Here is a 25,397-nt window from a genome sequence, read left to right as displayed (position 1 = left end):
GAAAAAAAAAATCAGTGCTGTATAACAGTGGCAGTAGAATATACTGCAGTGCAATCAAATCAAATCAAAGATAGCTTTATTGGCATGACCAAGCTTCAATACAGGCATTGCCAAAGCAGGGGGAATGAGGGACATCATGGGATGGGATGGGGTGGGGGTGCAGTGAGTTAGCAGTTCATGGCGTGGACATGGGGGGGGGGGGGGAGTTTACAGTTCATGCTGTGACATAGTGTGCAGCGATTGTCACTGTGGATTTCTCTTCTCCTAGTAGCATGCAGTGTTTTCTCTCATCCTCTAATGTATACTTCCTAACTTTTTGAGATGAGAAAGGACACCTAAGCCATGCCCCTGCCACACCCGTGATCACACCCCCTCGTCACACCCTTAGTCACGCATACCATAATGATTTTATAAGAAAAATATGTTGTATTCTAATTCAAACCACACTGTCCCTTTTTATCCTTTTTCATTTTTCTCCATATTAACATTTTGAAATGAATAATATATCAATTTAAAGGACGGGAATAAAGTTTAGAGTCAATCAAACCCATATTTTAGTGGAGAAATATATATATTTATATAGAAAAGGGACAAAGTCCTGAAAGAGGGACAAAAGAGGAGGAAAGAGGGACAGGGCTCCCAAAGAGGGACTGTTCAGAGCTATATCTAATGTGTGAAAGTCTGGAAATAGTTCCAGTATCGCTATCTTGGAAATAAGTGTGCCTACGTAGCCGTGCGTGAACACTTTTCTGCCAGGATTGATCTCTGTAATTACTCTCCCGAGCTGTAGGGGGCGCTGGTTCCGCCACGTACACCCTACAGAGAGCAGAGAGGAAGAAGGGCCTTGTTGTCTTTGGCAGTCCCGGGAAAAGCTGTGGCGTGTGTTACGTCTGTGGGAGGAGATCGTGTAATCGTGATAGTGGCGTGTGGTGCTCGGGGAGCCGGGGATGGGTGAGCTGCCGCTCCGAGAGGTTACATAAGAGGCCGGACACAGCCAGCTACTCCCTGCAGCATGTCGGAGGGCCTGTACGAGAAGTTCCTGGCCCCTGATGAGCCCTTCCCCCTCCTCTCCCAGCGGGGCAGCATCAGCGAGGAGGGCTGCCTGGATGTCAGTGACTTCGGCTGCCAGCTGTCCTCCTGCCACCGCACCGACCCCCTGCACCGATTCCACTCCAACAGGTGGGTGCTTGGTGAGGCCTGTCTACAGCCTGCATTGCCTGGTGTGAGGCCCCCCCCTGCCAGTATCGCAGCATAGGGGCCTTCTGACTGTCCTGGGAGAGAGGAGCAGCCATTAGCTTGGATCTCTGCTGCCCACGCTTTGACAACTTAAATGGTCTGATATTCTACCGGAATAAGCAGGAGTTTGCAGAGGGCTGAACACATTTGAAAACTTAATGAGTAGTTGGTGCTCATTAATGGTACAATTTTGATTGTACAATGTTGCCCAATTTATATAGTAGAATAGTTACTACGCTACACGTTTTGGCCCCTGTATATGGACACAGAAATACCATGCTTCGGCAATCCTGGAAGCTTCCAGGACTAAACGAGATGGGAAGCGACAAGATCAAGCTAACCGCATTCATTTGAATGGACCGCGTGCGAGTGACGCAGCCTTCATTTAATGCTGGTGTTCCAACATCCGTGTGAACCAGCCCTAAAAACGTTGATTGTAACGATTGTAAAATTGACGGGGACCTTTAATGAGTAATTAGGTTATAACTTGAATTCTTGAATCTGACTAGCCCCAGCCTAGGATCGTTTTTATTATTGATTTAAAAACTGCCAACATTTTCTATGGCACTGTGCAATGTAAGAAACGAACATGGGGTATATAATACAGACAATGGTGTACACCAATATACAAGATAGATAATTAGTGACAAAATACAAAAACGATACAGAATACAAGATACAGAATTGGTAATGACAGTGTCAAAAGTAACATGATGAATAAATGTATGATTTCCAGGGCACATAAGGGGGAGAAAGCCCTGCCCTTGCAAGCTTAAAATCTAAAGCACACATGTCAAACTCTGGCCTGCAGGCCAAATCTGGCCCTCAGAGCTATTACATTTGGCCCTGAAGTGGTTTCCCCGCTTTGCATTATGTTTGGCCCTCTAGACCACCAGGGAAGCTATATTGGAGGTGAAGCCCTAGAACACCAGTGAAGTAATATAGGGAGGTAGGGGGAAACCACTAAACACTAGGTAACTGTATAAGAGAGAGTGGGGGGCTCAAGACACCAAGGAACTGTATAGGGGAGGGAGGACCACTAGACACCAGGGAACTGTATAGGGATTGCAGGAGGGCCAATAAAATACAGGTAACTTTATAATGGAGGAAGGTGGCCAGTAGACATTGAGTTTGGCCCACAACTAGGTCCTAGTGTACAACTTCGGCCCACTTTGCATTTGAGTTTGACACTCCTGATCTAAAGGAATGTTGTATAGATCTCTTTGCTAGTAAAGATGGAGTGGCAAATACTAACATCCTAAGTTGCATTTTTTAAAACTGCCATTACTTAGTGCTATTGTATTTAAGCTAAAGTATGGGTTAGTAATAGACTGACAATTTGGCGCTAGTTGGCTTTAGGGGGCTCAACAGGAATCCCCATAGACAAATGGTTGCTTCCTGCTTGCGGAAGTTCATTATGTTTCTTTGTAAAATTTGTTATGTTTGGTTGTCCACTGATATGTAAGAAACAGGGGATCCAGGGGAAATGCACTAAAATTGCTTACCAAGACCTGGCACAGTGCTCACTTTGGTTACTGTCTCCGCTTGTACAACTTTACTAAACCTTTCGGTTGGTGGCATGGATAGTGACTCTTGTGGAGGCGTACGTATATGTATGCCAGCAGTGAGCTGGGCGCAGGGTGAGCCAAATTACCTCTCACCTTGCTGCTGCTGAAATGCCCGGCGGCGTAAAATACTATTCCTCAGAGCCATCGCTATTCGGAGGGAGATCCGAGGTAATTCGGGGCCTGAAATACCTGAATGCGCCATGAGCAGTATAACAACATTACTTCTATTGGGTGCCTAGTTTCAACACTGAGCGTCATGTGCCAAAACCACCTGCTTTGTTGTGGGGTCCCCTATTTCTAACACATGGAAGCGGCCATTTGTCTATGGGGATTCCTGTTAGGTCCCCTAAAGCAGACTAGCGTCCATTTCTGTTTATTAGAAATTTGCAGCTTCCTGGTGACTATTGGGTGCACTAGACTAGAGCAGCTGTTAGGTGGTGTTCAGTGGTTAGCTGTCAGCAGCTGTTAGGTGGTGAATTCACTGCATGCAGCTGCCCATGTGAAAACAGCCTATTGTGAAGCTGATTAATCAGCTGTCGGGTATCAGTCATTTATGTCTGAATTTGTTGCAGAGTTTTGACTCCGCTCAGGGAAGAGAACTCATTACAGGGAAAAATACACTGACTAGTTGGAATCCAGATAACCTGTGTTGGATGACAGGAAGCAGAAGTGAACAATATGTGTGAGCTGAAAATTCAACTTCTTGCTCTGCAGTAACTAGATTGTAGTGGGCAGTGCTGGATTTTTGAACACCATTATTCAGATTAAAAAAATGATAAATCATTTAATGATTAATGAAACTTACTAGCTGATTAATCAAACTAACAGGTGCCAATTTTTAACTCTTTCCAATCCTGTGTCCCGCGGATCAGGTAGCCTATTTTTTTTTTTTTTCATTTTTTGAGCCCACCTCGGGCTCCCTTTAACTTTACCTTAACCTTCTACATCTGATTATTACTGTACAAATATTTGGTTTAGACCGGGGTCGCTCAGGCTTATAGTAGAGCAAAAAAGACTGCCTAGTCAAGTTTCTCTTTACATCTTGAGTGAGTCATGCTCACAACCAGGCAATTATAGACTTACAAATCAGTCACATGTCTATACATGAATTTCCCTTGTAGAGACTCAGTACTATAAAGTGCATGTTAGACTCCTCTCTGCTGGTCGGTGCCACCTCTGCAAAAAATCTAGCAACCTGTTGCCTGAGGGATCAGTTCAAGTCCTGATCCCTGCCTGGTAACAGTCCTTGATTGACTCTATATTAGTGAGTTTTCCTAGCGCTATGTTATAACTGTAGGTAGAAGGTATTTCAATGATTTATCAGACCAGCCTGATGGAGTGGCTTGGCCTGTACATTGATATCACCCTCCCAGTATATGACATTATAAAGCAAGTAGGGTAGAACATGTATTGGTGCCCTGGCTGTGGGCAGAAAATCTCAGCATATATATTTGCAATAATAGCATACTTTGGAGGCAGATTTATTTTTTGTACTATTATTGTAAAACACACTTAGAGTACTGTAGTCTGGGCATCATACTTCTTCAACTGAACTGTTACGCAGTACAAGCCTAATGCTCAGAGATGATCCAGTGACATTGTTGTTAATGTTGTGTTCACCTTTTTATAAATGATTATTCTAATTTCCAGATGGAATCTGACATCTTGTGGAACAAGCGTGGCAAGTTCTGAATGCAGTGAGGAGCTGTTTTCCTCTGTCTCAGTTGGAGATCAGGATGACTGCTATTCCCTTCTGGATGACCAGGACTTTACTTCCTTTGATCTTTTTCCGGAGGGTAGTGTGTGCAGCGATGTCTCATCATCCATCAGTACATACTGGGACTGGTCAGACAGCGAGTTTGAGTGGCAGGTAATTTACTGAATAAAGCTAAAGTTGTATTGAAGAACTAATAATATTTTTTTCTCAAAAGTTTAGATTTCCTTTAAATAACGTAACTGTTCCTTTATAAGAAATCTATGGTAAAATAATTGTGTGAGAAGCTATTGCTGATTTTCCTAAAAGTGGGTTTATCTGAAATGCAGATCTTTAATACTTTGAGTCACTGGCCTGGATTATCAGTGAGGTCAGAGCTCCTGGTCAGCTTACGTGTGAGTTTAGTGACTCAGGCTATTAAAGGCAGTATGATGGTGTAGCAAGTAACTGTTAAAAGCAGATCTACAGTATAGTATAACATGCAATTAAACGTGTCTTCCAACTTCGACCAAGAAGCAGATCTCTCTCTGATCAAATCTTAGCATGTGTTTCTATACTCATATGCTAAATCTTTAAATGACAGGTGCCCCCTGAGCACACGGTTCCCCCTCCTCCTAATGCTGGAAGCTGCTTCATTGTGTGCTGTGCCATCGTGCTTCCTCATCTCTCCTTAGAAATCAATGCATTGCTCTGCTATGTACAGCACTCAGCCCCTGAACTTTTGAGTCTCCTTCGGGTGACAACCCTTAAAACATAGTATACATGTACGAAGACTATTGCCTGGCAGGGATTGGGACTCAATCCCTCAGGTGATGGATTGAGGACAAGTCTATACAGATGTATTCTGTTACTATGCAGGAAGGAGAGCCAACAGCGTGTCTCATGACGGAGGGGCATATTATGAGTGGGGTGAGTAGGAGAACAATGCTCTCAGCCTGTATTCAGCCGAGATGATCAGCCAAGCAGATTGCTTGCTGATCATCAGGGGTTGATCAGGGCTGCTGTACTCATGCTAAATTTCTTGGCAGAGGTAGCTTCAATCGGCTGCCTTGGCCAAGAACCATCTTGCATGGGCACAAAATTAACTGGAAAGACCATAAAGATAACGGTCATTTAGCCTGAAAGTATGTATGGTGCCATTGTTTTGTTGGTGTGTAGAGGAGCTGCAATCCCTTTCCCGCTTTCCATGTAAATTGAATGCAAATCCGATTGCCATAGTAATTCAGGAGAAACGATCTGTCATGGCCATTAATGGCCAAATTCCTGCTAACCAATTTAATCACACCAATCAAATCTATCTGCTTTGGTTTGCTCCAATCAATCCAATCGAATTGGTTAGCAGGAATTCAGCTGTTAATAAGCACAGTAACCGCAGAAACTATGGGTCTGTACCGTTAATGGGCACCAATAGTCATAGGTCAGAATGAATGGTGGTGTGCTGCAAAATGGAGTGGTGGCCATTCTTGTTCAGAATGCCTTTCCCATAATGCAAGTAGCCAACTTTCTCTGCTCCTAAACAACCCCAAAGCCTAAAACCGATACCTCTGCATGGGGGTGAATGATCATATCCTGTTCTGCAACTTTACATTATGCTGTTTCCAGAGTCCATTTCTTCTATTCTTCATCTGCCCAGTTTTCATGCTTCCTTACCAATCTGTAGCTATTTTTTATGGGTTGTAATTAAACAAAACCATGCACTTTTATATTTTAAATTATAGGGTGTTAACAAGCTTTTCTCAGGTAGTTTATAATTAAAGTACAGTATAATCTCGTTATAATACACTCTTATAATAGTAAACATTTACATATAGTAAACTACATCTCCAGGTCCCCGGCCAATCGCCATTAAAAGTCTATGGGAGAAATGCCTTGTATAGTCAACTCTGATGCAATAAAACTTCTGTTATAGTAAACTTGTTTTTTGGCCCTTACATGATGCTGACTCTGGATATAGTAAGGGCCGGTTTCCACTTGTGCGGTGCGGAATCGACGCGGATCCCCGCTGACGAAATCGCATGTGGGTGCGATTACGCGTGCGTATTTTACCTCGATTTCGCATAGGTTAGTATTGATGCTATTTTAACCATGTCACTGCCTGTGTGATTTAACACTACTTTCTATGCGAAATCGCGGTAAAATACGCATGCCAAAACCGCATGCGATTTCCCTATTAAATACATTAGTGGCGATCCGCATAGCGGTGTGCGGGATGCGAATTCTGACGACTCTTCCGTGCAGATTTCGCCCGCACAGAAAAACGCTCAGGATTTCTGACAAGTGGAAACAGGGCCATCCACTTGTATTGGCTATGCGAATCCGCATGTGGACAACGCATGCGGATTCGCGATAGTAGAAACGGGCCCTAAACGGTGGTTGGCGCATGCGTCATAGGTCAGTGTGAATCCCATGGTCTGCTGCTCTCTAGGCTGGTTGCAAGTGATTTAAAGCCTGATGACATCTGTAAGACAAGAAGAATGGCGCTGGATATACAGTACTGTGCAAATAAGCAGCCTGGGGAAAATGAGGAATAATGTGAATGTAAACAAGAGGATGTGACGTTACTACTCCCACTTTGCAATCGCCAAGAAAAGTATTGTCACAGTCCTGTCACGGGATTATACACACCCCTGGGTATGTCTTTCCTTATTAGTAATGACGCTCCTGGTACCCTGTGGAGCACAGTACAGGCTATTTTCACTTGTAGTGCAGATCAGAGTGGGCCTACTTGCTACAAAACTGAGAGTGGAGAGTAGAGCTAAGTCCCGCCCATGGCGGTATCGGAACCATTTGCATTACAGATGCGAGTGCATTATTATGGTTGGCTGCATTTTGAAGAGAGCCTTCATGATTGGCTCAAGTGTGAGAAGAGAGTTTTGCAGGATATGTGCTGCACGTTCCGCCTGCAGATATATCAGAGACCCTCACAGGAAGCAAGTGGCTGCATTTATTCAGTGACTGCTGCAAATTTTAAAGGGGAACTGAAGTAAGAGGTATACGGAGGCTTCCATATTTATTTCCTTTTAATCAATACCAGTTGCCTGGCAGCCCTGCTGGTCTATTTCTCTGCAGTAGTATCTGAATAACACCAGAAACAAGCATGCAGCTAGTCTTGTCAGATCTGACTTTAAAGACTGAAACACCTGATCTGCTGCATGCTTGTTCAGGGGCTATGGCTAATAGTATTAGAGGCAGAGGATCAGCAGGGCTGCCAGGCAACTGGTATTGCGTAAAAGGAAATACACATGGCAGCCTCCATATACCTCTCTTCAGTTCCCCTTTTAGGATCCCTGGATACTGTACCAGCAATTTGTCCACTCTGGCTATGCAGTCCTAAGGGATACTTAACATTGTAATCCACCGAATGTGCAAGTGCTTTATACTGTACCTCTGCTGGGTGGAGAGAGTTGGTCTTTTGCAGCAGAGAATGTACCAGAGCATGCTGGGACATTTCTAGGACAATTTTTAATACAGTAACCCACTTTTCCTGGTCCCTTGGAGTTTACTATGAAATTATACTGTATCAAAATAAAAGGTGCTATCAGTTACATTTCAAAATGCTGAAATGAAAGACCTGACTAAGATAGGCAAATTAACAACTGTGAGATTTCCTGATAACTGGCCAATACATGGCTCTCACTCAAAGGGAACCCGGGGTGAGAGGCATATGGAGGCTGCTATATTTATTTCCTTTTAAACAATACCAGTTGTCTGGCATTCCTCCTGATTGTGTGTGTCTAATACTTTTAGCCAAAGACCCTGAACAAGCATGCAGCAGATCAGGTACTGTGACTCGGCTGACTCATATTTTATTGGATGAGCCATATGCTTGTTTCAGGTTTTTGACTCGTGCTACTTGTGCCAGAATATCAACAGGGCTGCAAGTCAACTGGCATTGTTTACTAGGAAATAAATATGGCAACCTTTCTATCCCTCTCACCTCGGGTTCCCTTTGACCAGCATAGCAACCAGCTATCCAGTATTTTTAGTATCTCAGTAATGCCAATGTGCTTAGTTGGTTCTCTGTTTTGGAATTGCGAAGATATCAGCTTGGTGGTCTTGTGTAGAAACGAGGGCTTTTTTCTACCTAGAATTCAAAAATCTGACCAATGTACCACACACCTATGTTCAACTTTTTCCCAATGCTATACAATAAAATGCAAGTGTCCCTGCGTCATCAACTGGTTGTATGACCCTGGCTTTTTTGTACTGAGCATGTGCACAGCCAGGGATCTGACAGTTTGCTGTGTGTGGTTCACAGAGGTTCTCATTGCATTGTGGGAAATAACAGCTTTTTCTAACTGCCAAGCAAGCAGCTCCCTATGTGCATATACTTCAGACAGTGGTGGGGAACGAGCAAGCGGGACGCATATGTGCGCGCATTGCGGGGGGTAGCGGCTGTGACCTAGCGCCTGTTTTTTAACGGGCGTGCCTTTTTACTAGTCATTAACAAAATAATTGAAAGCTCAGAAAAAAACGATTGGAACTGTACATCAAGTAATTGACCATCCATCACACACACCATGCAATTCTTGATAAAGTTGGTCTAAAATTTCCAACATGTCCAATCCCCAAAAATTGAAAAAAACAAATTTCATCAGATTTATATATATCGAAAACAAAGAAAAGCTCTCGATTTTTTTTTTTCGGGACAATCAATCAAAATTATCAAATTGGTGAAAAATTGGATCTTTTAATTGTATAGTGTGGCCACCTTTAGGATTAAAGGCTTTTATTTATTTAGGATAGGTTTAGTCACCCATATTAACAAACATTAGTGTATGCAGTGTAAATGTTGCAGATGGTATGTAATCTGTCATTAGAGAATGTTCATTCAGCATAAAGAAGCCACAGAAATCAATCAGTCATTCCCTGAAGTTAGGGATCTAGAAGATGAGTATTGCATTGCTTACATTAGTGAGCTGCTTGCTATACACTTCATTGTGAGACATGCTTTAGCATTGCCATATGCATTGATGTGAATGATGAAAATTTATCCTTTTGTCTTTCAGTTACCTGGAAGTGACATAGCCAGTGGTAGTGATGTGCTATCTGATGTCATTCCCAGCATTCCTAGCTCTCCTTGCCTTCCTTCCAAGAAAAAGAACAAAAATCGAAATCTGGACGAGCTCCCTTGGAGCGCTATGACAAATGACGAGCAGGTAATTTCTACATAAACCGCGTGCAGTGGACTCCATGGGCTTCATGTACTAACAAAGAAATCAGAAAATTTTTTTCCCAGCCGCGTGGCATGAATAAGTAGGCGGATGGGTTGCGACTGGGGAATACAGGGCAGCGCAACTTGACTTGCAGCAGAGGTGGATGAGGAGGCAAGCCGATGAGTCGGGTGCTCACCAAAATTAGCCGGGTGGAACACCCAGCTAAAAGAACCTGGGGAAAACAATGCTTTGGCATAATAAGCCTTTGGTTGCAGCATTTCCTAGAACCCTGTCCTCAAGTATCGCCAACAGTACAGGTTGGTGGTTAATTGGCACTGCTGAGCCACCAATTACCACACCTATTCGTTTTCTTCAAAACCGTTAATATTGGCGGTACATGAGGACAGGGTTGGGAAGCCCCGCCCTAGAGAGTGCAGACTGTGATTAGCTACATATCAGGAACCTCAAACAGCTTTATTGACGTGAATGGCACACTGAGTATAATTACGCTTCATCAATAGGCATCACGCTGATAAGTCTGAGAATTGTGACCAAGACCGAATTGAAGATACTTTTCCAAATTCATTTTTTTAAAGGAGCTGTAATCTGGTCACTGTTATAAATCACCTTTTGCTCCGGCACCAGCAAACTCATCAGCAAGAGTTGCAAACACGACTCATCACAGCAAGCAGGAGATAGAACTTCTTTAGGCTTACAAGTTGTTTATTCAGTAAACAGATATACAGATACAGTTCGTTACATCTTAGCAAAGCAGATTCTTGAGTTGCGTTACAGCTTTGTGATTACCTTCCTGCTGAAGGTAATCAGGTCCTCTTATGTCTATACTACCTATGTACAGCATACAAGATTACTAACGAGACATAAAGGAAAGTAACGAGGGGTCCATTCAGTAGATGGAGAGCATGGAAGTAAGAATGCCCTCTGTTGGCAACTCATGACCCTTAACCTCCTGGGCGATAATCCCGAGCTGAGCTCGGGGTATGTCGCGCAGGAGGAGTTCTCCCGATTTGCATAATTTTTTTTTTGGTTACACGCAGCTAGCACTTTGCTAGCTGCATGTAACTTCCGATCGCCCCCGATCTGCCGCTACCCGCCGCGCAGCCCCCCCCCTCCCCGACACCTTGCGCAGCCTGGCCAATCAGTGCCAGGCAGCGCTGAGGGGTGGATCGGGACTCCCTCTGACGTCCATGCCGCCGGTGACGTCATCCCGCCCTGTCGTCATGGCGACCGGGGGAAGCCCAGCAGGAAATCCCGTTCTGGACGGGATTTCCTGCTTACTCTGATCGCCGAAGGGTGGGGGGATGCCGCTGCGCAGCAGCTATCATGTAGCGAGCCCAGGGCTTGCTACATGAGTTAAAAAATTTTTTTAAAAAGTGCTGCGCCCCCTCCTGGGCGATGTAATTGTATTGCCCAGCGGGTTAATACTGACCAGAAAGAGTTAGCTGTGTCATCATATGAACCATCTATAATTGGTTCAGATCCCTTGTGATGTCATGATACACACCTACTCAATTAATATTCTATGAACCTCTTGGCCTAGTTTCAAGGAATTTTGATATTGATTAAACATGACTGTGTTTACTGTTCTTGTGGTGTACATGTTGAGGTCAGTGAGACCTGTGGCCTTGTCCATAGAACAGCTTCTTGGTATGTCCTAGTTCTGCTGACAGAACTGTAGATTTTCTCTCTAAGAGAAAATCCCCTTAAAGGGCAAGTCTGCACCCCAAGCCTTTTTGACTAACTCAGTCCAAATCACTGAGGCCTACTTAAATTATAACAGTCAATCTCTCAATAAAGGGGGTGCCTTATGACCCCTCACCTATTTGAGGTGAATGTTTAAAAGTATAAAGAAAAATTAATGAAGTGTACCTTTAAAAAAAAAAGATAAAAAAACTATTTTGAAATTCTTTTCCGCCTGTTCTTTTCCGATGGCATAATACTGCACACACCTGTAAAGAGGATACTGCTAAAACTTCATTTTAAATATCCTATCTAAAATATAAATAATTATCTTTAGGAACTCAGGTAGACCTCAATAAACAAATATTAGATGGCTAAGACTTCTTGATAGCACTTAGATGTCCTGTGGAAGGTGTCTGGGTGGAGTCTCAAAAACTGCTCTCTATACTCTTTAACTCCTCCGACCCCCCCCCCCACACCCCTCAAAAGCTCAGCATGTTTCACCTGCTCAATGGATGCTTTGTCAGGGGTGATATAAGGTCCATAGGTGCCCAGGTGAAAGTACATATAAAACAAGATATGTACAGTTAGTCACAGTGTAGCAGCATCTTTGCCAATCAAATAGCCAGACCAAGGTTTTGACCAAATATATAGCTAAACTTTTATCTTTGGCCAAAATGCTTAAAGGGGTATAGCTAATCGACTGCTCACCCTACTCTCGCTGAAACTCGGGCCATATTAAATTCTATTACCCATACCCTGAGACCTTCCATAGGACATGCTAGCAAGAAGTTTTGGTCACCTTCTCATATGTTTATTATAGTCTATCTGTACTCCTGGAGGTATTCTATCTTGTTTTTGATGTATTAAAAATATATTAAAAATTGCCTGGCTGTCCTGCCTATTATCTGCTTCTAATACTTAGTCCTAGACACAGGTCACCTCCTGGTCAGATGTTTCTGACAAGATTAACCACATGCTAGTTTTAGGATTGTGATTCTGATACTACTGAAGCCAAAATGATCAGCAGGGACTGCCAGGCAACTGATATTTTTGAAAAGGAAATAAATATGGATGCCTCTATAGCTCTTGCGCCAGGTTCCCTTAAAGTTTTAGCACGATCATCTTTACGCGTCTCTATTGCATAATACTGCTGCGGTATACTCGGTCGCCAGTCTGCTACACAATGACTGAGTGCCCTAGCATTTGCAGATTTTAATTTCCTGCAGCAACCTCCTACTAACACCACCTACTTCCCATTTTTGCTCCTTTGTGACACTTGGACCTTATAAATATGAAAGGCCGTACTCTGCTTTACGTTTAACGTTTATGCACTACAAAAGGGCCCGCATAATTGTACTCTAATGCTGGGGATACACGGTACGTTTTGTACCGTGTATCGGCCAGCTGATCCGGCCAGCTGATAATATTCAGCTGGCCCGATCAAGCCGCTCGACCCAACCCCCCCCCCCCCCCCCCCTCGATTCCCGCCTGCGGACAATGGCAGGGAATAGAGCGCTGATAAGGAAGCGCCAGCGGGGATCGATCCGCGCGGACGAGCGGGGACGCGGCTGGGTTCGCTCCGGCGGCTGATCGAGCCGCCGGTCGACCCGTGTATTGCAGGCATAACACAATTGACTACTACCTTTTCACTCATTACCATGGTATTCCTTGTACTGCATTTTTCCTATAATGAAGTCTTTGGTTATGATGAAGGGGGAAAAAATAGTTATATTGTTTTGTAACCTTTCATGGCAAATGAGTAAAGGGGACATAAATGACCCCTTCTTACATATTTACTTCAGTGAGCATGGCTGTTTAGGCAAGCTCCTTATTAATGGGATAACCAGATGGCAATGCAAGCATGCTTGCATCCAGTGGTCTGTGTTTTTCTAATAACTTCTATCTTTTTGTCTTAGGTGGAGTACATCGAATATCTAAGCCGAAAAGTCAGCACAGAGATGGGTCTGCGGGAGCAGCTTGACATAATAAAGATTATTGATCCAACGGCTCAGATATCCCCCACAGACAGCGAGTTTATCATCGAACTGAATTGTCTCACTGACGAAAAGTTGAAACAGGTTTGTTGAGTATATCTTTCAATTTCGTTGTTGTTGTGAAGTAATTACTAAGGGCCCATTTCTACAACGATAGGATGTGATACACTCATAGCATTGTGCCGCGGGTACTTCCGGTTGTCTTCCGGTAATCCGGGTGCAGACATTAGTTGTGTACAGGAATCGGTTGCATGCTGTGAGAATCTAAAGCATGTATCTGATTTTCCTGGGTCTCGCAAAACTTGCAAGCAATGGAAACTGCTCCATTGACTTGTGTTGATTCCGTTCGGATACGATCATCCCATCGTGACTAGTGGAAATGGGCCCTTATTGTAGAGCCAAATCTGGTGTAGTACTCTGAAAAGCATGGAGTGGTACACTGTTTGGCTTGCGTTTCCGGTAGATGTGCGTTGACTGGTACTTTGGCAGGATTTTTTTTTTTTTTTTTTTTTTTTTTTTTTTAGGAGGAACTGGCTAGTGACTACAGTGTTTAGCTGGCATTGCCATACACTGAGAGATGCTAACTGGTGCTTTTTATGCATTTCATGGGTTCTGGCTGGGATTTGCCATTGAAAATCTAAAGTGCCACAAAGTAGTCAGTGATGAATGACTGCTAAAGTGCCTAACAATGCTAAACAACTCTTGAACTCCGTTTTGGAGTTCACTGTGTGAATGTGCCCTTAATTCCACTAATCATTTGCCATGTGAACATGGTAGTTGGATAAATCACGGTTTCTGCTCTTAGGCCAGAGAGAAGACTGTGTTCATAATATTTGTCAAGAATACAAGAATTTAAAATGTAGCTACTCTTTACTTAAAGTGAATGTTTACCATTATAAAAATCAAAAAGTCAGATAATCACCTAAGGAGAGGGAAGGCTCGGTCCTAATGAGCCTTCCCTCTCCTCTCCCGGTGCCCGGTCCCGCTCAGGATCCCCCGTGACAGTATTCGACCAGTTCGGTCAAATACTGCCACTTCCGCAGCCGAAGGGAGCTTTCAGAAGCCTTATGCTTCATACACACTTGAGATAAAAGTCTTTGGAAAAGGCAAGATCACAGACCAATCTTACCACCCTTCATGTAGTATGAGAGCCATACTCTACACAGTCTATTCTATGGAGCTGCACTCCCCATCAGATAAAATCTTAGCAAGATGCTGCACACAAGATACCCGTACACACTCAAAAGATCATTATCTGCAAAAGATCTGTTCCTGCAAAATATCCATTCCTGCAAAATGCATTCATAGTCTATGAGATCTGCAGATCATCATACACACTTGGTTTAACAGACTTCATCTGCATATCTGGCAATCATCTGCAGATCTGAAAATCCATCCTGGTGAATCTGATCTGCAGATGATCTGCAGATGATTGTCTGCTAAACCAAGTGTGTATGATGATCTGCAGATCTCATAGACTATGAATGCATTTTGCAGGAATGGATATTTTGCAGGAACAGATCTTTTGCAGATAATAATCTTTTAAATGTGTGTAGGGGCATCTTTGTGTGCAGCATCTTGCAAAGATTTTATCTGATGGGGAGTGCAGCTCCATAGAATAGACTGTGTAGAGTATGGCTCTCATACTACATGAAGGGTGGTAAGATTGGTCTGTGATCTTGTCTTTTCCAAAGACTTTTATCTCAAGTGTGTATGAAGCATAAGGGAGCACTCGGGCTCCTGAAGACGGGCCGCTCCATACTACGCATGCGCGAGCGCCTTCTATGTCGCACTCGCGCGTGCGTAGTATGGAGCGGCCCGTCTTCGGAAGCTCGAGTGCTCCCGAAGACCTCCGAAGTCCCTGCGGCGGCAGACGCGAACGGGGAAGCCAGCGCAGCACCGCGGGCACCAGGAGAGGAGAGGGAAGGCTCATTTGGACCGAGCCTTCCCTCTCATTAGGTGAGTATCTGACTTTTTGATTTTTAAATAGGTAACCACTGGCTTTAACAAAGAAAAAAAAATCTTTGTCATCTCATCTCTGTACATTTTACAGTGGGATGCGAAAGTTTGGACAACCTTGTTCATCGTCATCATTTTCTTGTGTAAATTGTTGGTTGTTACGATAAAAAAATGTCAGTTAAATATATCATATCGGAGACACACACAGTTATATTTGAGAAGTGAAATGAAGTTTATTGGATTTACAGGAAGTGTGCAATAATTCTTTAAAGGACTTCCGAGGCCAAAATCTGCCCCCAAAACGTAAAAAAAGTTAACTTCCTGCATGACTTTGTAAGGCATGGAGGACGCCGTCCGCGCCCTCCGTGCCGTTCCGCCTGGTCCCCTCTGCTATATAGCCCCCCAAAAGGCTGCGACCCCGCGGTCCGGGTCGGTATCTGCAGCCTGCATAAAGATGGCCGCCGGAGCTGGCCACGGCTGCGCAGTCCGCATAGCCGCTACTGCGGCTGTGCAGCTCTAGGGCCAACCTTCCAATCCACGCTGCCTGTTACGAGGATCGGGGGTTTGCACTAGAGCTGCGCAGCCACAGTAGCGGCTATGCGGACTGCGCAGCCGTGGCCAGCGCCGGCGGCCATCTTTATGCAGGCTGCAGATACCGACCCGGACTGTGCGGTCGCAGCCTTACAGGGGGCTATTTGAGCAGAGGGGACCAGGCGGGAGGGCGCGGCCGGCGTCCTCTGTGCCCTACAAAGTCATGCAGGTACAGTGTTCTCCCCAGAATTATTTTCCAGCCGGGTGGCATGAAATAGTAGCCGGGTGGCATGAAAAAGCAGCCGGGTGGGTAGAGATGAAAATGCAGGGCAACTCTGCTTACAGCATAGGAGGTGGTGAGGAGGTGAGCCAATGACAGCCGGGTGGTCACCAAATCTAGCCGGGTGGAGCACCCGGCTAAAAGAGCCTGGGGAGAACACTGAGGTAGTTAACTTTTTTTATTGTAACTCAAATTGGCTTGGTAAGCTCAGTGACCCCTGACCTACATACACAGGTGAATTCAATTATAAAAGAGTAAGGGGGTCAATTGTAAGTTTCCCTCCTCTTTTAATTTTCTCTGAAGAGTAGCAACATGGAAGTCACAAAACAACTCTCAAATGACCTGAAGATAAAGATTGTTCACCATCATGGTTTCGAGGAAGGACACAGAAAGCTGTGTCAGAGATTTCAGCTGTCTATTTCCACAGTTAGGAACATAATGGGGAAATGGAAGATCACAGGCTCAGTTCCAAGTTAAGGCTTGAAAAGTGGCAAACCAAGAACAATCTCGAATAAACAGAAGTGACAAATGGTGAGAACAGTCAGTCAACCCACAGACCAGCACCAAAGACCTACAACATCCTCTTTCTGCAGATGGAGTCGCTGTGCATCGTTCAACCAGTGCACACTTTACACAAGGAGATGCTGTATGCGAGAGTGATGCAGAGGAAGCCTGTTCTCCCACTGCAGCACAAACAGAGCCGCTTGAGGTATGCTAAAGCACATTTGGACAAGCCAGCTTCAGTTTGGAATAAGATGCTGTGGACTGATAAAACTAAAATTGAATTATTTGGGCATAACAAGGGGCATTATGCATGGAGGAAAAACTAGGGCTTTGGAGTTGGGACAAAAATCTTCCGACTCCAACTCTGACCCCGACTCCTCAGTTTATGAAACCACGACTCCGACTCCGGGTACCCAAAATGGCTCCGACTCCTTAGCCTAATACTTAAAGGGAAGGTCCAAGCAAAATAAAAAATGAGTTTCACTTACCTGGGGCTTCTACCAGCCCCATGCAGCCATCCTGTGCCCTCGTAGTCACTCACTGCTGCTCCAGCCCCCCGCTGGCAGCTTGCCGACCTGGAAGGTCGGTGGGTCGCATTGCGTACATTTTTACGCATTCCCGCTAGTGTAGGAACATTAACACATACATTTTTACGAGTTAGTGGTTCAATGCGTACAAATTTACGCATTGAACCACTAACGCGTAAAAATGTATGCGTTAATGTTCCTGCACTAGCGGGAATGCGTAAAAATGTACGCAATGCGACCCGCCGACCTCCCAGGTCGGTATGCTGCCAGCGGGGGACTGGAGCAGCAGTGAGTGACTACGAGGGCACAGGATGGCTGCATGGGGCTGGTAGAAGCCCCAGGTAAGTGAAACTCATTTTTTATTTTGCTTGGACCTTCCCTTTAACATGGTTGTGGATTTTGTACGAAAATCATCCGACTCTGACTCTTGACTCCGACTCCTCAATTTATGAAATCAACGACTCCCAACTCCGGGTGCCCAAAATTGCTCCGACTCCTCGACTCCAACTCCGACTCCACAGCCCTGGGAAAAACACAGCATTCCAAGAAAAACACTTGCTACCTACAGTAAAATGTGGTGGTTCCATCATGCTGTGGGGCTGTGTGGCCAGTGCAGGGACTGGGAATCTTGTCAAAGTTGAAGGACGCATGGATTCCACTCAGTATCAGCAGATTCTGGAGACCAATGTTCAGGAATCGGTGACAAAACTGAAGCTGTGCCAGGGCTGGATCTTTCAGCAAAACAACGGCCCTAAACACTGCTCAAAATCCACTAATGCTGGGATTACACAATACGTTTTTTGCGGTCGATTCGGCGCGTGATCTATTAGCGATTTGATTTTCTGCTCGATTCTCTTATCTTTCACTCGTTGTTCTTATCTTTTTTTCTATTGACTTCTATAAGAAATCGAGCGGAACATCGGAAATGTCGGAATTTTATCATCGAAGGCATCTATAAGGCATTCATGCAGAGGAACAAGTACAACGTTCTGGAATGGCCATCTCAGTCTCCAGACCTGAATATAAGTGAAAATCTGTGGTGTGAGTTAAAGAGAGCTGTCCTTGCTCTGAAGCCATCAAACCAGAATGAACTAGAGATGTTTTGTAAAGAGGAATGGTCCAAAATACCTTCAACCAGAATCCAGACTCTCATTGGAATCTACATGAAGCGTTTAGAGGCTGTAATGTCTGCAAAAGGAGGATCTACTAAATATTGATTTCATTTATTTTTTTGTGGTGCCCAAATTTATGCACCTGCCTAATTTTGTTTAAACAATTATTGCACACTTTCTGTAAATCCAATAAACTTCATTTCATTTCTCAAATATCACTGTGTGTGTGTCTACTATATGATATATTTAACTGACATTTTTAATCATACCAACCAACGATTTATACAGGAAAATCATGACGATTAACAAGGTTGCCCAAACTGTCGCATCCCACTGTAAGTATTTTAACAATCTATATTATAATTACACAGACATGCATGCATAACCCCTATGGCTTCATTTTCCCTTTGCAGGTCAGGAGCTATATAAAGGAACATGGTCCACGCCAGCGATCCACACGAGAGAACTGGAAAAGGACTAGTCATAGTGCAGCCAGCACAAGTGGTGTGAGTGGAGCCAGTGTGAGTAGCAGCAGTGCCAGTATGGTCAGCACAGCCAGCAGTACTGGCTCCAGTGGGGGCCACTCTGCCTCCAACTCAAGTGCCAATATGAGCCGGACTCACAGTGACAGCAATCTATCAGCTAGTGCAGCAGAACGAATAAGAGATTCAAAGGTAAGAGGTTTTCTTTTGCAAGCTTTTGTATGCGCAACTAGCTTTACCGGTTTATGTTCAGTAATTTTTGGTAGCTGCACATCAGGCACAACATTTTCCAAGATGTGTTGACCCTCCGTCGCAGAGCTTGTTTTAGTCCATTAAAGGATACCCCAACTGAAATGTGACATAATGATATAGACATGTGTATGTACAGTGCCTAGCACACAAATAACTATGCTGTGTTCCTTTTTTTCTTTCTCTGCCTGAAAGAGTTAAATATCAGGTATGTAAGTGGCTGACTCAGTCCTGACTCAGACAGGAAGTGACTACAGTGTGACCCTCACTGATAAGAAATTCCCCTTTTTTTTTTACCTCTTTCTTGCTCTCAGAAGCCATTTTCTGCTAGGAAAGTGTTTTATAGTTGGAATTTCTTATCAGTGAGGGTCACACTAGTCACTTCCTGTCTGAGTCAGGACTGAGTCAGCCACTTGCATACCTTATATTTAACTCTTTCAGGCAGAAAAATAAAAAAAGGAACACAGCATAGTTATCTGTGTGCTAGGCACTGTACATACACATGTCTATCTCATCATGTCACATTTCAGTTGGGGTATCCTTTAAGAAGCTTCCTGATTAGCTAATATCAGAACATGTTTAAAGTACCTGGTCTGGAAACCAAACACTGGTCATGATCTGCACCACAGACTGTCACTGTTATTGCCTGCAGTCTTCTCAGATTCAGGCCTTCGTTCAATAAGGTTTTTTTTTGTCTCCTGAGTTTTCTTACCAATAAAAAGCCTTTCATCCTAAGCATAAATAGCATAAATTAAGTTGTCGCAAAAAAAAGATTAGGGTTGGGCTATTTTTAATAAAATCCCATATTTTCAATATCCCAAAGAGCAGAATTGACTCCATTTGTAACATGTCAGAAAGAATGTGGCAAAACCGAACAAGGCCACCCAACAAAACTTAGACTGAGCAGAGACGTGACAAAGACAAATAACCCTGAACAAGCTGCAGAGATCACCAACACTGGAAATGGGAGTACCGGTCTACACTGCCTTTTTAAACCATATGCTACACACACCCATGGCCTAATGAAAAAAATAAAACGCATCTGGAGTTGCTCAACAGCAAAGCTATGATATGTATAAAATCCCAAGTTCAGAACCAGTTTGGTTACCATTAGAGCCAATAAAGCTAAAAGAGAAAAAAATAAATATATAATTTTTTTTTTTTTTTTTTTTTTTTTGAAGTTTGATTACACCCTCCATATCTTTTTATTAGACAAAGTAACATCATAGCTACTGTCTTTAGACCTATACTACGTACTTCTGCAGTAAGCATCAGTGGGCACTAGAGGGCATATGTATGTTATAAACTGCCAACAGGAAATGTTGGGTTGTTTGGGTAGTTGCTTTTTAACTCCTGGAGGAAATCACTGTTTGATAATTTGTGTATTAAGAATGGTATATGTCCTACCCTGTAAGAGGTGCTGTGGTCATTTATTATATTTAACCATGTTTTCCAGTAATGTTGTTCAAAGACCAACAGTCCCCTTTGGTCATATCCACTTCATTCTAATTGCTAGATGTTTGTGTCTAGTGTAAGGGTCCACACTGTGGATTGCAAAATCGCTACAGTTTTGCAGAGGATTTTTGTGCAATTTTTGAGCGAGGGTGATTTACATTTTTATTTTTTTTTTTACATTTGAACCATGATTACACTCAAATCGTGGAAAAGTGTTGCATGCACTGTTTTCGTTTTCTGCACATTGCCAGAGATCGCTGCAGTGATATCCCTTCTATATACTATTACACTAGCGCTTTTCAAACTGCTAGCGATCGCCGGCAATTCAGGAATCTATGGAAACCGCCTGTGAATGGACCCTTAATGGTTGGCAATAGGAAAGGTTGTGGTGTGGTATTATGTTTTTGTAATTTGATTTAACATGTATATTGCACATTTATTACTTCAGAAGCGGTCGAAGCAGAGAAAACTGCAGCAGAAAGCCCTGCGGAAGAGGCAGCTGAAGGAGCAGAGACAAGCTCGCAAGGAGAGACTCAGTGGTTTGTTTCTAAATGAGGAAGTGCTGTCACTGAAAGTGAACGAGGAAGAGCATGAAGAAGGAGATGTAGATGTGCTCATGTGACAAGGGGGGAACTAGCAGTGTTCTTCATAAGTCTCTATAAGGCCAGGTTATAAATAATCATACACTGGGCTTCTCACCCTGTATAGGCCATGTTTCTTGTTACTAAAACATTAATAGGACATGTAATCATGTTCTGTAGTCTCTGTTTTCTATTTCCTATTAAGAAAGGTGTACACAGTGAAACAGTCATAAACAAGTACCTCTGGTACAAATATCTATACAAATTTTCCTATTGTTGAGTAGTCGGCTAGCCGTGCAGGAGACCTGCACTAAGCTTTACACACATTTAGATCTGTTACGGCGTTATCACATTTTTTTTTTCAAAGCAGGGCAAAGACTGGTCCAAGATGTGATGCAGAGCAGGAGCCACTCCGTTCAGCCTTAGGCCTAGGACCCACTAGCCGTGCTTTTCTAAGCGCTTGTGATTTGCAAAGCTCTTGCTAATGTAATGCTATGGGGGATTTAAAAAAAAAACCTCACATCCCTCAAGTGGGATCACATCCATAGCATTACATTATCAAGAGCTTTTCAAATCACAGGCGCTTAGAAAAGCGCTGCTAGTGGGTTCCAGCAGTTCAGCAGTTGGTTGTTGCATACAATGTGAATTATTCCTCTGGCTCTGCACCATATTTGCTTGATTCTGCGGTTTTTGGAAGACATGTGGCAGAGGTGAGACAGGGATAAATGGTTTTCTTTTTACCAATCCAAAGTGATGGGTAGCGGTTTCTTCTTCTTTTTTTTTTCTTCTTCATTTAACTAATTACACCACTCTCAAATATACTTTAATACAAGCTACAGATGATGGATTTTGGATTTATATAGTGCCAGCATCTTTCTTTACCCAGACAAAATATTTTGACAATTCCATTTTAGGCAGATTCTTGCAAATGTTGGTGTATGACGATTCACGTGATGGTGAATTAAGTGATCTAAAGGCATTTTAGTATGAAAGTACATCCGCCTGACGCATAAGTCCTGTATGCGTTTCCTCCCCCAATACTCCTGTGCCTTGGATGTTGAAAGGCATTTAGTAAAGTTATGGCTCAATGCCAACTTGTTCCTTGACTTGAAATATGCAAATAATTAAGTTAGTGCAAAATTAGTAAAATGTTGCTGCAAATTGATGCAGCTTGAAAATGTACCAGTCAAATGCTTTCGCTGCAGGATTTGATTAATCCATTTACATTCTAGTTTTGCATAATACGCATCATCCTGTAATATGACGATGCCTACTGGCTAACATGGACTTCTGTACCTGTGGATTTGTGCCAACTCATGTAGGAAGAGGAAATACCTGAGTTCTCTGTACTGAAACACAAAGTACAGATTCCAGGATAGAAAAGCAGAACCGTTTCTGTTTTAAAATACATTTTGGTAATTTATTGCTGGTGGCAAATTAAATGTAATTTTTACTATTTTTTTTTCTTCTTCTTGTAAGCCCATGAGTGAACTTCAAAAAAAAAACTGCATAGGCCTTTCTAAGTATGGCAGATTAAAAAGTGTCAATGCCTGCAAAACCAGAGTAATATTAGTGCTGCTCAAATGCGGTCACGTCACCTCTGTTCAGTTCATCCTCTCATTGGACTGGTCCTTGCTTAGATATTATCAAATACAAAATCTGAATATCTATATATACAGTATTTTATATCCTGCTGTAAATAATGTACAGATTAGAATTTTAAATTCTCCTTCAGTGGAAAGTTGTAACTTAGACATAGCGGATTTATTTATTAAGACAGTGCAGTGAGTAAAGATAATCCAAGAATCGCTATTCTGGCATGATGCAAATTTTGTTGCAATTTTTACTCCGATCTGAACCGAACCATTAAGATGTAGACTGGGGAATTCCAACTAAATTTGTCGCAATTTGGAATAATGAGCATCTTTTTGATCATCTGTAGGTGTGACCAGCAATGATGTCTGTAGTGTAGAAACCCGCAGCACTCACAATTCACTTGATTGCGTTCATATAGGTGTGAGCAGTGGAGACAGTGCTTCGCTTGTCGAGGTTGCAGGGCCCATCATCTAGCTTCTTTTACACGACTAACCATCTGCAATGATTATGAATTTTTATCTTAACACTTCTAATGACACATCTCAGGAAACCATAAATAAAAGTCAAAACGAGTATAGAGCACAGCAGGAAATGTGAATCTGACATCAGCACTACAAATGAAATATTTTAGCTGTTGCCCTGCAGTGTTACTTGGCAGCACTTGCCCTGGCCTTGTCTTTGCTTGGCCCTAATGCGGATATCTAAATCAGGGATTCATTTTTACATTTTAAGTTACTAAAGCCACACAGGCAGCCTGTTTTATTTAATAAGCTGAAGAGAAATACATCTGCTGCTAATTTTTGACTTGCTGGGTCTTCTTTAAAGAAAGAGATTTCTTCTTCAATGGTTAGAATGAACAATTGGTCACAGACTTAGGGAGAACACTGCAATTCTCTTTGTGGTTAGGTAACCTCGGACTGTTGTGATAGAAGCTTTCAGACTAGTTTGTAACTGTATATCTGTAAATACTAATGTATCTGCACTCCACATTTATGTTATGAATATGAACTGCTGGTGGTTGGAAGGCTTCTGGCGGTGTTATGGAAACTCCACTAATAATTTATATTCTGCTCTGTGGAAACTATGGAATTCTGTATTGTTAATTTCCAGTCTTTTTCTATTTGCATTTGTCTGATTTTTGAACATTTCATGATTCCAGCCATTCTTAAATGCAACAGAATGTCAAAGGAAAGATAGATCATAAAATAGATTTTGCTAACTGTAAAACACTAGTGTCCTACATTAAAGCTACCCTGAAGGTGAGCGCTGTGTTGCTAGAAATGGTGCTATGATATCCCAAAGCTACTAGTCACATAACCTCAGCTGAAGACCATGGCTTTTTAGGCAGAGCCTTCTGATTGGCTAGCATTTGTTTATCATAGATGATGTAACTTGGCAGCACAGGAGGCCAGTACAGGTTAAGGGCTTTCTTTTTCTATTAGCTTCTTAACAAATTTAAGAAAACCACTTCTAATAGGTAGTAAAGGGGAGATGTGTGTTGGGCAGTGTTGACTTGTTTGAAATCGGAACGGTGTTCTGAATAATGAATTCACCCTTCTCACTGCCTGCTGCACACCACGTTGCTTTCCGGTTCTCTGATACTTTCTCCTTAACATCCGGAACGAGGAAGTATTAGAGCTGGAATGTGACCTGGTGCACAGTGGCCAGAGGCACGTTGAAAGGTGAGTTAACACACCTGGCCACTGTCTGCATCTGTAAGATCGAAGTTGTGATCCAAATAATTTGGAACACTGTTCCAAAATCAAACAGTTTGAACACCTCAACGCTAGTGTTGGGTAGTTCCTGCTTGAAGGAGAAAACCTACGCAAAGTCATCTGTGAGCACACCTATTCAAGTGTTGCATAAATATTTCAGATTACTTTTTCTTGTTTACCCTTATAAATGTATGCGTTTTGTGTCATCTCTTCCATCATGTCAGATATATCTTTCATGGGACATGAGTTTTGAGTTTTCAAGCTGCTAAGTGTTAACATGAGTTTTATTTTCCTTTTTTTAATTCAGCTGTTTCTGTCGAGGCCAAATTGTTCAGAACACCCTACAAAAAGTTTCTGTTGTATGTGCTATAAAAATTCATGTGCTGCTAAACTGGCATAAAATAATAATGATGAATACAGGTAGTCCCCGGTTAACGAACGAGATAGGGACTGTAGGTTTGTTCTTAACCTGAATCTGTTCGTAAGTTGAAACACTGTGCCGTCTCTGTCCTCTGTACCTCCTCTGTGTCCCCCTCTGTGTCATCTCTGCCCTCTGTATCTGTTTATACAAGTTTAAAAGCCATTTTTCTTAGTTGTTTAAAACTGAGTTTTCTCAAAAACCACAAGTCCGATTTGAAAAAATGTTTTTTGACTTGTTCCCATGGCAACACAGAATCCATGCCGGGCGTATCGGTAGGTCGTTCGTAAGTTTGGAGCAGTGTTGCCAACTCATCCCTTTAATTACTGACACATATGATTTATACAGGTTTTGTGGCTAGGTAGATGCAGTTAAGGCACTGATTATGTGCAAATAGCCCCAGAACCTGTATAACTTAGATGTGTCAGTAATTAAAGGGATGAGTTGGCAACACTGGTTTGGAGCTACCTGTATACTCTTTCCATCCAGCCCATGTGAACTAGACCTAACACTTGGAAGGTTGTTTAGTACTGTTGATTAGAAGTAATGCTGGGAATACACAATGAGTTTTTTTTCAGCAGACAGGTGGCTTGATAGATAATTTCCAACAGGTCCG

General features: G+C 42.9%; 1 protein-coding gene across 1 annotated transcript; it reads left to right on the top strand.

Annotated features, from left to right (window-relative positions):
- Nucleotides 1-826: 826 nt before the first annotated feature.
- Nucleotides 827-25,091, top strand: FAM199X (family with sequence similarity 199, X-linked). The gene is made up of 6 exons (XM_068251068.1): nt 827-1,179; nt 4,455-4,674; nt 9,528-9,677; nt 13,295-13,456; nt 18,699-18,959; nt 20,920-25,091. The coding sequence occupies exons 1-6, from the start codon at nt 1,013-1,015 to the stop codon at nt 21,091-21,093; spliced, it is 1,134 nt and encodes a 377-aa protein (XP_068107169.1). The 5' UTR covers nt 827-1,012; the 3' UTR covers nt 21,094-25,091.
- The last annotated feature ends 306 nt before the right edge of the window (nt 25,092-25,397 follow it).

Source organism: Hyperolius riggenbachi, chromosome 8, assembly GCF_040937935.1.
Source record: "Hyperolius riggenbachi isolate aHypRig1 chromosome 8, aHypRig1.pri, whole genome shotgun sequence".
Classification (NCBI taxonomy): domain Eukaryota; kingdom Metazoa; phylum Chordata; class Amphibia; order Anura; family Hyperoliidae; genus Hyperolius; species Hyperolius riggenbachi.
This window is presented reverse-complemented; position numbering and strand designations above follow the sequence as displayed.

Excerpts from the sequence above, each read along its gene's own strand:
- FAM199X (XM_068251068.1), top strand. The coding sequence starts at position 1,013 with ATGTCGGAGGGCCTGTACGAGAAGTTCCTGGCCCCTGATGAGCCCTTC. Across the intron at positions 1,180-4,454 it reads CACCGATTCCACTCCAACAG|ATGGAATCTGACATCTTGTG; the intron begins GTGGGTGCTTGG and ends TCTAATTTCCAG. Across the intron at positions 9,678-13,294 it reads CTATGACAAATGACGAGCAG|GTGGAGTACATCGAATATCT; the intron begins GTAATTTCTACA and ends TTTTTGTCTTAG.